Below are 15,657 nucleotides of genomic sequence, written 5' to 3'. Positions count from 1 at the left end.
CATCCAGCTGAAGGTGCCCCACTCCGTGCCGCGCGAGTTCTGAGCGAGTGTGGGCAGTGTTTATATCTTCACCCGGAGCCGCCACCCCTACGCAGAGACGCCAGCTGCACCCACGTCCGTTTCATTCGCTCGTTGAGAGCGCAATACCTGCACTGTGTAAATATATATGAACGTGTACAACTGTTGTGTTGTTTTATAATTGGTAACCCGTGTTGTTTCGGTGTTTCTAAACTAATTAAAACAACTTGCCAACGGCGCGGCTGTGCACTGTCTTGATTTTCCCCATGGATGAAGTGTTGCGAGTTGGGCGAGGGTGGGAAACGACAGTCTCTCGTGTGGCCCAGCTGTGGTAAGAGGCAGAGGTCGCAATCGGGTACCCGATACCCGTACCCTACCCGATACCCGGCTACCCGTACCCGGCCGGGTACGGGTACGGGTAGGCCGTGAGTCACTGGTGAGTAACCGTTTGTCACTCATTTTGGGTAGGGTACGGGTAGGGAACGGGTACCCATTTGCGACCCTGGTGCGGCCGGGAACGGATACGGGTAAGGAATCAAAACCCGTTTGCGACCTTTGGTAAGAGGTCAGCTGGCGCCAGACCATTGACGTGGCCGTCGAGTGGCCAGGTGGTGCATCTGCATCAGGGCCCACGGGCCGCATAGACGCAGGTTCTGGGCTGTGAAGGGCGGAGATATTAGACGTACGTATGTTGAACTTCTTTGGCGCCGTACGTAGCCAACCGTGCTAATCGTAGGTACGGCAGAAGGACATCCCCTGCACTGGGGCTCATGCCAGTCGCGCTTTGCCACCAGGCCCAGACACCTCCAAGTTTTGGGGGTGAGGCCACAGCCAAGAGAGGCCGTGGGACCTCTGAACACCGGGCACGAATGTTGGCCACATACTGAGAAGTCCGGGTGTGTGTGCCCCCAATGGGGAGGAGGGGCCAACCAACCACGGAACCCTTAATGCTCACCAGCAAGGCAACTCGTCGCTGCCACTTAGCCTCAACGTTACCCAACTAGCCAGATCTCATCACCAGATCTTCCACTTACCCTGACCCAAGCTTACTAACCAATCGGTCACTGTTACTAGCCCCCTCACTGACTAATTCTAACCAACACGGGTTGGCTACGTATGGTGCGATAGAAGTTCAACATGCATACATGCCAAACGGTCACTAATAGTAGCCTTGTACGCCTAAATAAGCAGCTCACTGTGTCCCACTCTATGGGGAAGCCTCGCTCGACAAGAGCCTGCATTGGGAACGTTTAGACAAATTTAATGAATGAGTGACGTGGGAGGAAACCAGATTAGACCGAATGGAGATAACGAATGCACACGAGGGAGATATCACACAAAGCTCCGCACAGATTGATTCAATAATTCACTGGTCAACACTTTTTCTGGCATAAGGTATTCCAACGGTTTTAAGGTAATTTTGGGGTGCTGATTCCAAATCTGGCATCAGTTTTTGTCTTATCACATCAGGTTTTTGAGATATCAAATATTGCATTTTCAATAAAACTGCAGAAGAAAAATATTAAATAAATGTGGATATCTACATTAAATGATATTATAAACACACTATCCTAAAAATACAGTACCATATTTTAACACTAAAGCAGTCACTGACTCGCAACAACTTGCAATCATAAGCGACAGAGTTAATTTCGGGTAAAATCAATGAAAATGGGGTATGCCGATAGCATAAAATGAGATGTGATAGAGCAAATCTGAGATCAGATTTGGAATCAGCACCCTGAAATTAGTCTAAAACAGCTGCAAATATCCAGGCCAGAAAAAAAATGTGTTTTTTTTGTTGACCAGTGTAATCCATTGCTGTATTCATACCCCCCGGCCACCTCCACCCCAGAGGCAGACTGCCCGAAACCTCCGATGGGCACAGTTGGCTACGTACGGTGCGAAAGAAGTTCAACATACATACATAACAATCGCGTATTCACCAGGCTCAACTTCTGCTTTGCTGCTGAGAATGCAACAACAAGATCGGGACGCGTGTCTTTGGCGACGTGGGTGTAGGCAGCAGCCTTTGCTCTCTGGGCGTACTGCACTCGCCAGAGCAATGTGGAGTTCGGACTGTCCCGGGGGCTCTGCCTGCCTCTGGAAATTGCAGCATCAGCTGCAGCCTGTCCTTGACTGATCTTGACCATGGGTGTTGGGCAGATTTACCTCTCAGGAGACCCCCAAGCTCCTCCTCAACTTCCAAATCCGGCGCAACCACATTCCAATCGGCACCGCGCGCACTCACCTGGACACGGGAACGCTCTGGACACACCTGTACGCTCACCTGTACGCTCACTTGTGCACTCACCTGTACACTCACCTGTGCACTGACCTGTACACTCACTTGTACACTCACATGTACACTCACCTGTGCACTCGCATGTACACTCACCTGTGCACACACAGGTGCACTTACCTGTACGCTGACCAAGAACTCGCATGTATAGAGGCACTCGCCTGTGCACGTGTACGCGGGTCACCTGTACTCCACGGGCGTGCGAGCACACAGACGCCTGCACCCGGCCTACGAGCGTGATGGCGGCGCCGTCATTGGAGGAAACTTACAGGTAAGTCCAACAGAGACAAAGACCGCAGGCTGTTGGGGCAAGTGCTGTCAGCCAGCACCCATGGACGCTGATGCACGAGGGGGTGGGTGGCCAGGATTACGTATCGCCAGTGCTACCGCACTAAGTTTAAGGCTGAGTCTACCTACGGGAGGGCCAGGACCGAGCGGGATTTTAACTAGGAATGCCGGTCTCGTACCGCTGCACCACCGCTCCCCACACGGACACAAAGATAAAGATCCCCCGGATAGACTTAACTGGCTTTTGGGGAAAGTGTTGTTAGCGAGCACCTATGAAAGCCGGCACGGCAACACAAGGCGGTGTGCAGCCAACACCACGCCCGGCCGCCTTTGTCTCCCTCGTGGCGATGTTTTCACACCGCACCAGGTAGTCATTTGAGGCTGAGTCGACACACGCACACAGGTACACGCGTGCATGCCCCATAGACCGAAGATATCATTAACCCCGAGCGGATTTCTGAGATTCACCACAATAGCAACACGTATGCGATATTGCGACTGATTTTTTTTGTACGTGCCTATGGCACTATTATATCCATAATGATACTTTTGTAGAGGGGAGAAATGCGCGGTGCGTACAGAGAAGTGGTGCAACTGGGGTCGAACACAGAGAAGTGCGTGTTGCAGCACGAGGTTTACACAGACAACCCGCCAATAATTAAGGGGAGAAGCGGGTGCAGCCGAGGTCGAACAGGTGCTGCGCTGTGACCGGTGGTTGACGCCTAGGAGACGGGAGACGATGGGGGGGGGGGGTGATGATAAAAGATTAATGGGGCAACTAGCGCCGGCGTGCCGGCAGCTTAAGTGGAAGCCCGTGAGGGCTCCGGATGAGCCGGGTGATATAAGCGGGAGTGGGTGGGAGGGTCGGGAGTTGTTGTCGGGGACGAAGAGTGAAGACATCTCGCCGCTGCCGCTCCGTCGCCTGGCGGGTGTTGGCTGATCCCACCGCCCGGGGTAGACGGGTGAGCGGGTCTGAGGGAGCGTAGCTGAGGGCAGCAGTGGAGATGCGAAGTTGCTGAGTGCAAAGTGGCTGAGTGCGGAGACGCTGAGAGCAGAGCTGCTGAGTGCAGGATAAGTGAGGTGCAGAATAGATAAGAGCGGGGAGAAGTTGTTGAGTTTATGTGACCATACAGATAGTTTTAGGTGTGCCTACAACTGGTGCAAGAATAGTTGAATAAAGCGTAAGCAGGTGACTTGTTACAGCGTGTCGGTGTGAGTAATTTTTGAAGACACTACATTTGGTGCCAGAAATGCCAACGAACCTTCGCCGTCATGTCCAAATCGGCGATGAAACGGAAAAACCCACCTGTGCCGACGCCGCCGACGAGCGAGACGTCTTCCCTCCAACAGCTCCGAGCGCCCGCTCCGACGACGTGCTGCGATCGGCTCCAGAATATGTGGCGGGTCCAGCCCAGCCGCCTCCTAACATGTTTCCATTTTGCATATTCATTGATGTCTTAAATTAACCTTCTAAAAAATATGATAATTAAATGGGGGTCCCAAGACATCTGGACCACCCCCGTACATTAATTTTGTCCTGTCATTGCTGATGGCCTTCCCCACACCCATGTCATTCATGGAGGTATTTATCTATCATACTGAGATCCACATTGTCACCAGGGTCATGTGGTCAGTGTCTGTGTTGGAGTGAAGTGTCCACGCAGTTGCTTGGATAAAGCAAGAAAGCGTCCACCCACCTACTTACCCATCCACTCACCCATCCATCCACTCACCCATCCACCCACTCACCTACCCATCCATCCACCCACTCATCCACCCACTCACCCACCCACCCATCCACCCACTCACCCATCCACCCACCCATCCACGCATCCACCCACTCACCCATCCACCCATCCACCCACCCATCCACCCACTCACCCACCCACCCATCCACTCACTCACCCATCCACCCACCCACCCATCCACCCACTCACTCACCCACTCACCCATCCACCCATCCACCCACCCATCCACCCACCCACCCATCCACCGACCCACTCACCCACCCATCCACCGACCCACCCACCCACTCACCCACCCACCCCCAGATTTGAGCGTTCTCCGTCGGGCCGCCAGAAGTGGCGGCGTCTCTACGGGGGCCTCTTGGGCGAGAAGCTGCTGGAGCCGCGAGGCCCCGCGGCCACCCGCAGGGACGACGGATCGCCCGACGGCGGCGAGGACGCCGACGACGACGGCGGCGGCGGCTGCTGCGAGGATGCGGCGGACGCCGAGGAAGAGGTGCCGCCCTCGCCGCGTCGGCCCGACCGGCGCGGCGCCGCCGCGCGCCGGGACTGGTGGCGACTGCCCCCGCTGCGACCGGTCGTGGGAGCGGACGCGGACGGGCAGAGTTCGGGGGACGCAAGGCCCGAGGCGGTCGGCGACGGCTGTGGTGGTGGCGACGCGCCCCAGGTTCGGTTGTTCAGTTTCATTTGGGAGTACGCCGTGAGCCAAGGAGCTCTTCTTGAGTCGGTGTTCCACCGACAACAACCAACACCGCCGCTTCTGCGGCAAACGGAACAAGTCGCAGTAAAATAAATGAATAATAAGCAATGACAGATTAGAGAAATGAAAAAAAAAATTGGCAGCAAAATCATAATCGAAATGTAAAAAAAAAATGTTTTAAAGAAAATGTCCGTTAAATATAGATTCCAATTTTAACACGTAGGCTTTCGCGACCAATATCATCCATAATAGAGTTTTTGTTGGGTTAGAATGCGTAAATATATAAATGTGTTGTTAAACCCGCCACCACCCCACACAGCCAACTAGTAAGGGTTGTCACGTAAACAGAACGTGCCAATTCGTCATATGTACAGCACACCGGCGTGTTGGAGAGCCAAGCCACAACATTTACAATCTAAGTACGACGTTTGGCCAGTAATTACAACTAGCTTCATCAGGCGACAGCCAGATTTCCTTAAATAGAGGCCTATTTGTGATGACGTCACTTGTGAGTACCTCTTGAGCGATATGGGGGGTGGGGGGGTTAATGAATGAATATAAATGACAATTGATATCAATTGCCGTTTTGGTTATTTGAATGGTAATGAACGCCAGCCCATTGTTCGTGTATCTCCTGTCCATTGTGTCTACTAAGATAGCCGGAGCTAATCTTGATTTGAAGCTTTCGTGACTGCAGGAATCCATACTCTTTGGTTCTTTCGGTAAAGTCACGTAGGTATTTTATACCTATTGTTCAACGGCAATCCCTATTGAAGTATGCTGACCTGTATAGACATGCATTTAAACAATGCATGATTTCATCATATTATTCGCTTCCAAGCAGTACTAAGCCTATAGCTATCCATTATAGATAATCATCAAATACCACGCCGTATCTCAAAACAATAAAACCCTACTGATTTAAACGTGCCGTAGTAATGCTAACGCAGACAGGCGTCAAACACGATGGGCGACCTGGTATCGTGCGGTATCGTGCGGTGTGGTGCAAAAATCCCCGTGTCTTGCAATCGGCATTGTGTCCGTCTCCTTTCAGGCGGGGACGAAGGGCGAGCGCGCGCATATCATGGCCAGCAGGTGCGAGCATCTCGCACGGGGCCACTCATTAGGGCTCGCACCCCCCACCCCCAAACCGGGACACTCCATCGAAAGAGGGAAAAGAAGATGATTATTGTTGTTATTGTTATCTCGCAACGAGCCGACGAGGGGACGACTCCGCATGCACGTGCACTTTTACCTTTGAGCCGTGCATCACTCACGCGACTGACCACAAACTAGCTGAGAGGCGGGTTAGACTTTGCAGACCTTCCCACAGGGCGGGCAGCCGCACTCTACAAAGGTTAAAGATCACAGAGCACGGACGATCCGGGGGTGGTGGTGGGGGGGCACACGAGGGCAGGTGGCGGTGACCCCTTGCAGGGGTCACGTTTAGACAGTCCCAGCAGAAGCTCGGTGTGGTATCTCCCTTGCTTGATACGTTCACGATTGATTTGCTTGTTCATTATTTAGTGGAGAGGAGCGAGAGAAGCTCTTCAGGGCCCAAGACGTGACCGTTGTTCTGCAGGTCTTCCCCGTGAAGGAGCGACTGTGCCCAGACATATCCAGACATCCAGGCATATCCAGACATTCAGACACGTCCAGACATTCAGGCATATCCATACATCCAGACGTCCAGACCAATGGCAGCGCTGGACGATGTTGCGGAGGGAAGGAAGGCGTGGGGTGCGAAGCGGTGGGAGCTGGGGGTGACTGCCGCAGACGCTGAGTTGGAAGAAGATCGGCGGTTTCCTGCGTGGAGGAGCTGTAGCCAACGGGGGGGGGGGGGGGGGGGGGTGGGGGTGTGATAGGAGGCGAGGAGGTGGTGGTGGTGACGAGGCCCCAACGACGCCAGCCGGAATCCCTGCCTCAGATTTATTTTGGCGACCTTTTAAAAAAAAAATGTCACTTGGCCCCCCCCCCCCCTCTCTCTCCCTCCCTCGGCTACAGCGTCACCGCGCCGAGTGACAGCGCGTTTAACTCTTTAAAACGTGTTAAGTTATATATACGTCGGTATGTTGGGAAAAAAACGTGTTATTTTTTAATGCTAACATTGCCGAATATCAATTGGCTCCTACCTCCCCGTCCATGTTAGCGTGCTGTGACTGATACATTTGCTTTGCCTCCCCACTCCAAAGTGTGCCAAGTCGCATCATGGGACCTCCTTTGCCAGTACCAAAATATACCAATAGGGTTTTTTCCTTGCAAAAGGTGTCAGTTTTGTTGCCAGAAAAAAAGGGGAGAAACCCTATTGGTATATTTTGGTACTGGCAAAGGAGGTCCCATGATGTAGCTGCTTACCCCGAGCCCTTATTACTCTGGTAGTGCGTTGTCTTGAACTGTGCGCCTTTTGGCGTCATCTGGTCGAACACCATATGAGACGAGGCTCCAAAGAAAGCTGTCTCTGGTGTGGACCAATCAGTTTCAAAGACAATGCATAAATTATCAGAGTATTGTGTTTTTGTTTGCATTTGACTGCAAGTATTGCGGTTAATGTAGACATGATTCCTTGCAAAAGGTGTCAGTTTTGTTGCTCCCTTGCTTGATACGTTCACGATTGATTTGCTGGTGTGCCAAGTCGGTTGATGATGGCACCGACAATCGCCCCCCCCGCTCTTGCCGCCTGTGTGCGCTGCCGATGAATTGAATGTCAGGCGCGTCGCTAATCCCGCGTGGTGCTCTTGCCCTGCGTGCGCTCAGCGCCACCGATCGCCTCTTCGACGGATTCGCCGTGGACGGGAGGGTGCACGTGGCCGAGTTCGTCAAGGTCCGTCGACGGCAAAAATTTCACGGCGCATTTTTGATGCGCTGCCATCGGTTGGTCACAACTTGCCAACCTGTCCGCACCTCACCGCATCGAGAGAGACGAAGGACTGCCCCGGGCCAACATTTCAAAAAGTGCCTTCACAGAGACCACCGGCGCGGAGACATTCAATCCACAAAGAAGCGACAGATTTGTTGGCATGAGGGAGGGAGGGGACTGAGACGGTGTTGGGGGGGATTTCTTAAGTGGCCGAGGCACGCGAGGCGGTCCCCACCTCTTTTTGCCGATTGCCATGCGGCGGAGATTCATCTGCAGCGGGGGGCCACGTTGTGAAGTGTGAAGGTCGGGAGGTGTCACGTGATTCGTCTCGTGACAGCTCCCTCCCCAGAGCCGTTCTCCAACACGGAGTCACGCGCGCTGCTTTGGGAGCATTCCAAATGGGTTTGCTCCGGGTTCTATTTTTTTTAATCTATTTTATTTCTATATCTATTTTTTTTAACTCCACTCATATATACTCTTTGGTTCTTTCGGTAAAGTCACGTAGAAGAAAAATTATAATAGATCACGACGTTTCGATCGCCACACAAGCGATCGTCCTCAGGTGTGGCGATCGAAACGTCGTGATCTATTATTCTTTTTCTTCTACGTGACTTTACCGAAATAACCAAAGAGTATGGATTCCTGCAGTCACGAAAGCTTCAAATTAAGATTCCACTCATACAATGTAACCGCTCATGGTCAAAGCAACGCAATGCCGAGTGAGATAACACATTGTCCTGCGGAGGGAGCTGGTAGGAACGTTGGGTTGCTCGGTCAATGGCCAGGGTCAAGGGCGGCGTGGTGCATTCCGCAAATATGCCCGACTGTGAGGGCGGGCACAAGCCGGCGTGAGTAGGTAAAACGTTGAGTTGTATAAGGGCACCACGGGGTGACCAGCCCCTCCCCACCCAGCCCCACCCTTCCCACCCCCCACCCAGCCCCACCCAGTCCCTCCCCACCTAGCCCCTCCCCACCCTCCCCTCTCCACCCAGCCCCACCCTTCCTATTTTTTGATGCACGACGGACGGACGGACACAATAATCCCCTGTGGGCTGGTGTAACCAGGAGGTTCCTACCAGTATTATCTTCAAATTACTCTAAGGCAGATTAAAACATCGCTCCGCACCCCCTACCCCCCTACAGAAAAAGAACTTGCCACGACTCAGCGAGGCTCGTCTGAGTTCATGAGCGTTCCAATAATAATACTAAATATAATGTGTGCAGGCCGTGTGTGACGCGGGCTTGCTCAGGTCCGATCCACGCTTGAGGCCGGGGCTGAAGGCGCTGGGACGTGACACAGACCCAGCGGGCACCGTGACTCGGGAGCACTTCTCAAGGTCAGTGTCGTCATCATCGTCATTATCATCAAAACAACCACAGACATCGTCATCATCATCAAAACAACCACAGACATCGTCATCGTCATCATCAAACCAACCATAGATATTATCATCAAAACAAGCACAGACATCATTGTCATCAACGGTGTGGCACGTGTGTGGCATGTGGCAGGGATGTGTGTGTGTGACATGTGACAGGTGTGTGTGTGACATGTGCGTGGCATGTGGCAGGGATGTGTGTGTGTGACATGTGACAGGTGTGTGTGTGTGTGTGACATGTGCGTGGCATGTGGCAGGTGTGTGTGTGTGACATGTGTGTGTGTGTGACATGTGTGTGTGTGTGTGACATGTGCTTGGCATGTGACAGGTGTGTGGGCTTGCAGGCTCGGCTGCTGCTCAGGGCCCTGCAGGGCTGTCTGGCCATCCCGAGATTCCGATCCTTCGCATCGACGCTCGAACGCATCTTCCTGCAGTGCCGACGCGAGACCCACGAGCAGAGCGACCAGGTACGCTGACACCCCCCGGCACACACAACGACGGAGATCTCCGGCACACACAACGAGGAACACCCCCGTGTCGCCTTGACAGGCTGTTGTTAGCGAGCACCTACGAAAGCCGACACGGCGCAGGGGTCAGAGCGGTGCGGGCATCATGTACTCATTTAAGGCTGAGTCAACCTAGGAGAGGCCCAAGACCGCTTCGGATATTCGTCACCGATGTTGGGCCACGAGCGGGAATCGAACTCGGGTTGCCAGATTGTGCAGCGCAGTCCGCTAACCGCAGCACAAGCGCTGCCCTAGGACCGTGCACACGCATTAGGCGTGGGTGCGCACGCACACGGTGGCATTGACACGAGCCGCTCAACCCCTGTGGGTGTTGTTGCAGGGCGCGGCCGAGGCGGTGACAGGCTGGGGTCTGGCCGTCTGCACCGTGGACGGACAGAGGTGAGCGGGCACGTGTTCGTCTCGTCCAGGAGCATAAATCGCCGTCACGCGAACTCCGGTCATGCAGCAGCAGCAGCTGCCCCATCGGACACAGACGGTGGTCAACGCATCGCGTGGAGCTTTCAGATGCACTTATGCGGTCGTCTGGAACGCTCTTCTTTCCGATATTAAGAAGCCCCTGGGGCTGCGCGCTTTAAAATTTAGATTGAAAACTAATTTCTTTAGAACTGTGTTCTTGTGTTTAGTCTGTTGTCCTTCCCCCGCACCTCCGATGAGCACGGCTGGCTATGTACGGTGCGAAAGAAGTTCAACGTACATACAACATGTACGCATAATCCAGCGCGGGGGAGGCGAGGGTTGGTAGACCACATACACGCGCCCATTCGTGAAGCTCGCTCCGCCTTTGCCAACGCGCGTCGAACCGGTGTGGCGAAGTATGGTCAAGTGACCCCCACGACCAGCACTGCGTGTCGAGGCCGTGATTCAAACCCGAACGGCGACAATGTCCTTCGGTCGCGTGGAGGTGATTTGAGACGAGGCTAAGACGATAACCGTGATGCTGCCCGCGGTGGGTCGGTGGGTGGTTAGGGTGGGGTGGGTAGGGTGGGTGGGGTGGGGTGGGTAGGGTGGATGGTTAGGGTGGGTGGGTAGGTGGTTAGGGTGGGTAGGGTGGGTGGTTAGGGTGGGTGGTTAGAGTGGGGTGGGTGGTTATGGTGGGTGGGTGGGGTGGGTGGTTAGGGTGGGTGGTTAGGGTGGGGTGGGTGGTTAGGGTGGGTGGTTAGGGTGGGGTGGGTGGTTAGGGTGGGTGGTTAGGGTGGGGTGGGTGGTTAGGGTGGGTGGTTAGGGTGGGTGGGTGGGTGGTTAGGGTGGGGTGGGTGGGGTGGTTTGGTGGTTAGGGTGGATGGGTGGTTAGGGTGCTTAGGGTGGGGTGGATGGGTGGGTGGGTGGTTAGGGTGGGTCGGTGGGTGGTTAGGGTGAGTGGGTGGGTGGTTAGGGTGGGTGGGGTGGGGTGGGTGGGTGGTTAGGGTGGGGTGGGTGGTTAGGGTGGGGTGGGTGGTTAGGGTGGGGTGGGTGGGGTGGTTTGGTGGTTAGGGTGGATGGGTGGTTAGGGTGCTTAGGGTGGGGTGGATGGGTGGGTGGGTGGTTAGGGTGGGTCGGTGGGTGGTTTATGGTGAGTGGGTGGGTGGTTAGGGTGGGTGGGGTGGGGTGGGTGGGTGGTTAGGGTGGGGTGGGTGGTTAGGGTGGGGTGGGTGGGGTGGTTTGGTGGTTAGGGTGGATGGGCGGTTAGGGTGCTTAGGTTGGGGTGGATGGGGGGGTGGGTGGTTAGTGTGAGTGGGTGGGTGGTTAGGGTGGGTGGTTGGTGGTGGGTGGGGTGGGTGGGGTGGGGTGAGTGGGGTGGGGTGGGGTGGGTGGGTGGTTAGGGTGGGTGGGTGGATTTGGAGAGTTTGGCAACAGAAGCTGATGGTTCAGTGAGTGCGGGGCGCGTGTGGGGGGACACTTCGCGCGCGTCTCTGCTTCTGCCGAGCAGACGGAATCGTGACGGTGCCTCACCCGAGCCGTCTTCTCTTCCCCTCTGACGCCGCAACTTCTGCTGCCTCTGCCGCACCGCTGCTGTTCCTGCTGCCTCTGCCGCACCGCGGCTGTTCCTGCTGTCACCGAAGGCTGTCGCTGGGCACGAGCGCCCTGCCGTTCCGGCTGGGCCACGTCTCGCGCCTGCTGAGCCACGCGCTCGCGAGCCACGCGCTGGGAGCCGCCCACCTGCACGCCCGGCTCGAGGCGGCCGGCCACGCGGGAGCCGGCGGGGACCCCGCGTCCGAGGCACGCGGTACGACCCCCACCGGCCCCCCCACCCCCCCCCCCCCACTGCTTCCTTCGCTCGCCCCCCATCGTGCACGCCGCGACGTCGGACTCTGCCCGTTACCGTCGGCGTGGGGACAGCGCGTTGCCCCTCACACAGTGCCGGATGATGATCGTAGTAGCAACGGTAACTGCACGTGTAGTAGCTGCACGTGTAGTAGCTGCACGTGTAGTAGCTGCACGTGTAGTAGCTGCACGTGTAGTAGCTGCACGTGTAGTAGCTGCACGTGTAGTAGCTGCACGTGTAGTAGCTGCACGTGTAGTAGCTGCACGTGTAGTAGCTGCACGTGTAGTAGCTGCACGTGTAGTAGCTACGGGCCCCGCACTTTAAAGGGCCTCGCGCTAAATGCTTTCAAGCTGTCAATTCCAGTTCAGTGATTCTGCACTTGCTCTATTACTATAGTACTATACCACCTTTAACTTTTACGAACCACCGGGTGTTTAAGGTTAGCGATTTGTCGTATTATCTGGCTGTATAGCGAATGAAAACATACAATTACTTTACTATGCAAGTTAAACTTTTCTGTTTTAATATTTTTGTGGCGGGGTTTTTCCATCGGGTGCTCCGGTTTCACCCCCTGCGTGTAAAAAAAAACTCACTCCATAGTTGTTGGGTAGGAGTGAGAACTCGTCTCTTGCCTTGCGTTTGTTGTCCTTCCCCCGTCGCCTCCGATTTGGCACGGTCGGCTACGTTCGGTACCGAAGAAGTTCAGCAACAACAAACACGCAGAGCAACTTCATATATAGAGGACCGCAGAGCTCACTGCCTGGCTGCTGTCGTTCTGCTCGTCTGTGGTTCCTCCTCATGCCTATCGTGTCCAAACTATTATTATATTTGCGTGTGTGCGTGGTGTTGCGTGTGTGTTGTGTGTGTGTAGCGGTTAGCACGCTGCACTACGAACCCGGCGACCCGAGTTCCACTCTCGCTCACGGCCATTACCGGTGACGATTATCTGAACCGGTCCTGGGCCTCCCCTAGGTCGGCTCAGCCTCAAATGATTACCTGGTGCGGTGTGTAAAAACATCGCCACTGGGAGAGACAAAGGCGGTCGGGCGTGGTGCTGGCCACCCACCCACTCGTGTGCCGTGTCGGCCTTCATAGATGCTCGCTAACAGCACTTGCCCCAACAGTTTGTTAAGGCTACACGGGCGATGTTTGTGTTTTTGTGTGCAGGATGCTCTCTTAGCCCTTTGTCGGATTCCGGGAGTCTGCTGGTGGCTGCATTGCTGCAGGTAAACTGGTTGTGTGAAATGGCCAGCGTGGTTTATCATTCGGATGAACATTATTCGTATGACTATGATGCCCATATCTTCTGCACCGTCTTCGTTCATTGAGCACCGGCCTTTACCTGATCAGCTCCGTCGTCAGCTCAGCACAACACAATCGTTCAGTATATAAGTAATAAAAAAAACACGCTTTTATGAAATGTACTAGTAATGGCAGAACTCCACGACTCCATGAAGTGGCCATGAAGCTTGCCATAACGTAAGGGACCGTGGGCAATTACAGCCAACGTCAGTTGACCTTGGACAATTAGACCCAAGCCGAAACATAACATATTAAAAAGAATGTTTAAAATGCTAATATTTTTTTCTTTTTCATAATTAAACATAATATTGTCATCAGTATGACATAAGTATACCAAGTTTGCAATCGATACCACATTGGGAAGTGGGTTAAAATTGAGTTACAAGATTTGAGGATACAACAACGACAACAACGACAACAACATACAGAGTGAGTTAAATGAAAGCGTGTAAAAAATGTGCATCTTCATCGGCATCGTCGGTGTGTTCGGCACGTCCATGAGTTCTTGAGGACAAGGATCTATTTTAGAGGTGCCACTGTCCGAAACCTCACCTATTTGTTCCCCTTTTTAAAGGCCACACGCTGCTTTATTACTGACCAATGTGTCGTCTTAATCGACCCGCCGTTACCTGCCCGCTACCCTCAGACAAAGCCGGCGATCCTTAGCGTAACATTTTAAACGACTCCCTAAACTAAACTATTTTATTTTATTTTACCAGGTTAAGGCTCGCTGAGCTGTATAGCTTTTTTTTTGCATAAGCGACCTGGCCACAAATGATGGCCCAACGAAGTGGTTATTCATGTCGACATTTATGGCAGCCAAATACTCTAAACGCGTGGTGTTGTTCATTCTAAATGTGGAGAGAAACACCGGAAGACCAGGTAGACAAACACACGCGACCACGGGGAGAGAGACACGCAAACTCCATATATACAGCAGCAGTCGTCAGGGTCAGGATCGAACCCACGACCTCAAACCAGGCGAGGTAGTTAACATCTCCTAGCCACCGTGATGATGATGATGATAATTAGAGAGAGAAACGCAAACTCCAAATATACAGCAGCAGGCGTCAGGGTCAGGATCGGAACCCACGACCTCCTGTATACCAGGTGAGGTAGTTAACATCTCATATCCACCGTGATGATGATGATAATGAGAGAGACACGCAAACTCCAAATATACAGCAGGCCTCAGGGTCAGGATCGGAACCTACAACCTCCTGTGCACCAGGCGAGGTAGTTAACATCTCCTAGCCACCGTGATGATGATGATGATAATGAGAGAGAGACACGCAAACTCCAAATATACAGCAGCAGGCGTCAGGGTCAGGATCGGAACCCACATCCTCCTGTATACCAGGCGAGGTGGTTAACATTTCCTAGCCACCGTGATGATAATGAGAGAGAGACACGCAAATTCCAAATATACAGCAAGCGTCAGGATCAGGATCGGAACCCACGACCTCCTGTATACCGGGCGCGGTAGTTAACATCTCCTAGCCACCTTGATGATGATAATGATGATGATAATGAGAGAGAGACACGCAAACTCCAAATATACAGCAGCAGGCGTCAGGGTCAGGATCGGAACCCACGACCTCCTGTATACCAGGCGAGGTAGTTAACATCTCCTAGCCACCGCGGTGGCCAGGTTGATGTGGCGACAACGCCTGCTGCTGCTGCGGTCGGTGAGAACCGCATCACGAGTGGTGCTTCTCTCCTTCCCGATCGTTTCAGGCGGCGCTGAGGGAGCAGTCGCCCGGGAGAGACGCGCTCCAGCTGGTGAGGTCGCTCGCCGGACCGCGTGGCGTGGCGAGGAACAGTGCCGGATTATCCCAGTAGCACAAGTAGCTACTCCATGTGTAGTAGCTACACATGTAGTAGCTACAAATGTAGTAGCTACGGGCCCCACACTTTCAAGGGCCCCGCGCAAAATGCTTTCAAGCTCTCAATTCCGGTTCTGTGATTCTGCACTTGCTCTATTACACTAGAACTATACTGCCTTTAACTTTTACGAATGACCGGGTGTTTAAGGTTAGCGATTTGTCGTATTATCTGACTGTATAGCAAATGAAAACATACAATTACTTTACTGTGAACTAGCTTCATCCGGTACTGGCGAGGAGTGCTTGGTAGTAAAATAAAGCAAAGACAAAGATCCTCCCACCCCCGTGAAGCCTTAACAGACTGTTGGGGGCAAGTTCTGTTAGCGAGTAGCACCTATGAAGGCCGGCACGGCAAACGAGGGGGTGGGTGGCCAGCACCACACCCGGCTGCCTTTGTCTTCCCAGTGGCGA

General features: G+C 53.8%; 1 protein-coding gene across 3 annotated transcripts in view; it reads left to right on the top strand.

The window, feature by feature from the left end:
- The first annotated feature begins 2,229 nt into the window (after window positions 1-2,229).
- The window catches only part of LOC144735680 (glutaminase liver isoform, mitochondrial-like), a 30,078-nt gene continuing 16,650 nt past the window's right edge, over window positions 2,230-15,657 (top strand). Inside the window, exons 1-11 of one of the 3 annotated variants that reach the window (XM_078618152.1) lie at window positions 2,236-2,298; window positions 2,431-2,591; window positions 4,660-5,020; window positions 6,108-6,148; window positions 7,808-7,874; window positions 9,135-9,247; window positions 9,618-9,756; window positions 10,136-10,194; window positions 11,856-12,019; window positions 13,226-13,284; window positions 15,098-15,142. In XM_078618152.1, coding sequence (XP_078474278.1) covers window positions 2,464-2,591; window positions 4,660-5,020; window positions 6,108-6,148; window positions 7,808-7,874; window positions 9,135-9,247; window positions 9,618-9,756; window positions 10,136-10,194; window positions 11,856-12,019; window positions 13,226-13,284; window positions 15,098-15,142 — 1,176 coding nt within the window. In that variant the 5' untranslated portion in view covers window positions 2,236-2,298; window positions 2,431-2,463. Of the gene's footprint in view, window positions 2,592-4,659; window positions 5,021-6,107; window positions 6,149-7,807; window positions 7,875-9,134; window positions 9,248-9,617; window positions 9,757-10,135; window positions 10,195-11,855; window positions 12,020-13,225; window positions 13,285-15,097; window positions 15,143-15,657 lie in introns of all 3 variants that reach the window. The other 2 variants (XM_078618153.1, XM_078618154.1) reach the window with 2 other exon arrangements.

The sequence above is a fragment of the Lampetra planeri genome, chromosome 56, assembly GCF_965212315.1.
Source record: "Lampetra planeri chromosome 56, kcLamPlan1.2.h2, whole genome shotgun sequence".
NCBI classification, from domain to species: Eukaryota; Metazoa; Chordata; class Hyperoartia; order Petromyzontiformes; family Petromyzontidae; genus Lampetra; species Lampetra planeri.
Note: the sequence above shows the minus strand (reverse complement) of the source record. Positions and strands in the feature narration are given on the sequence as shown.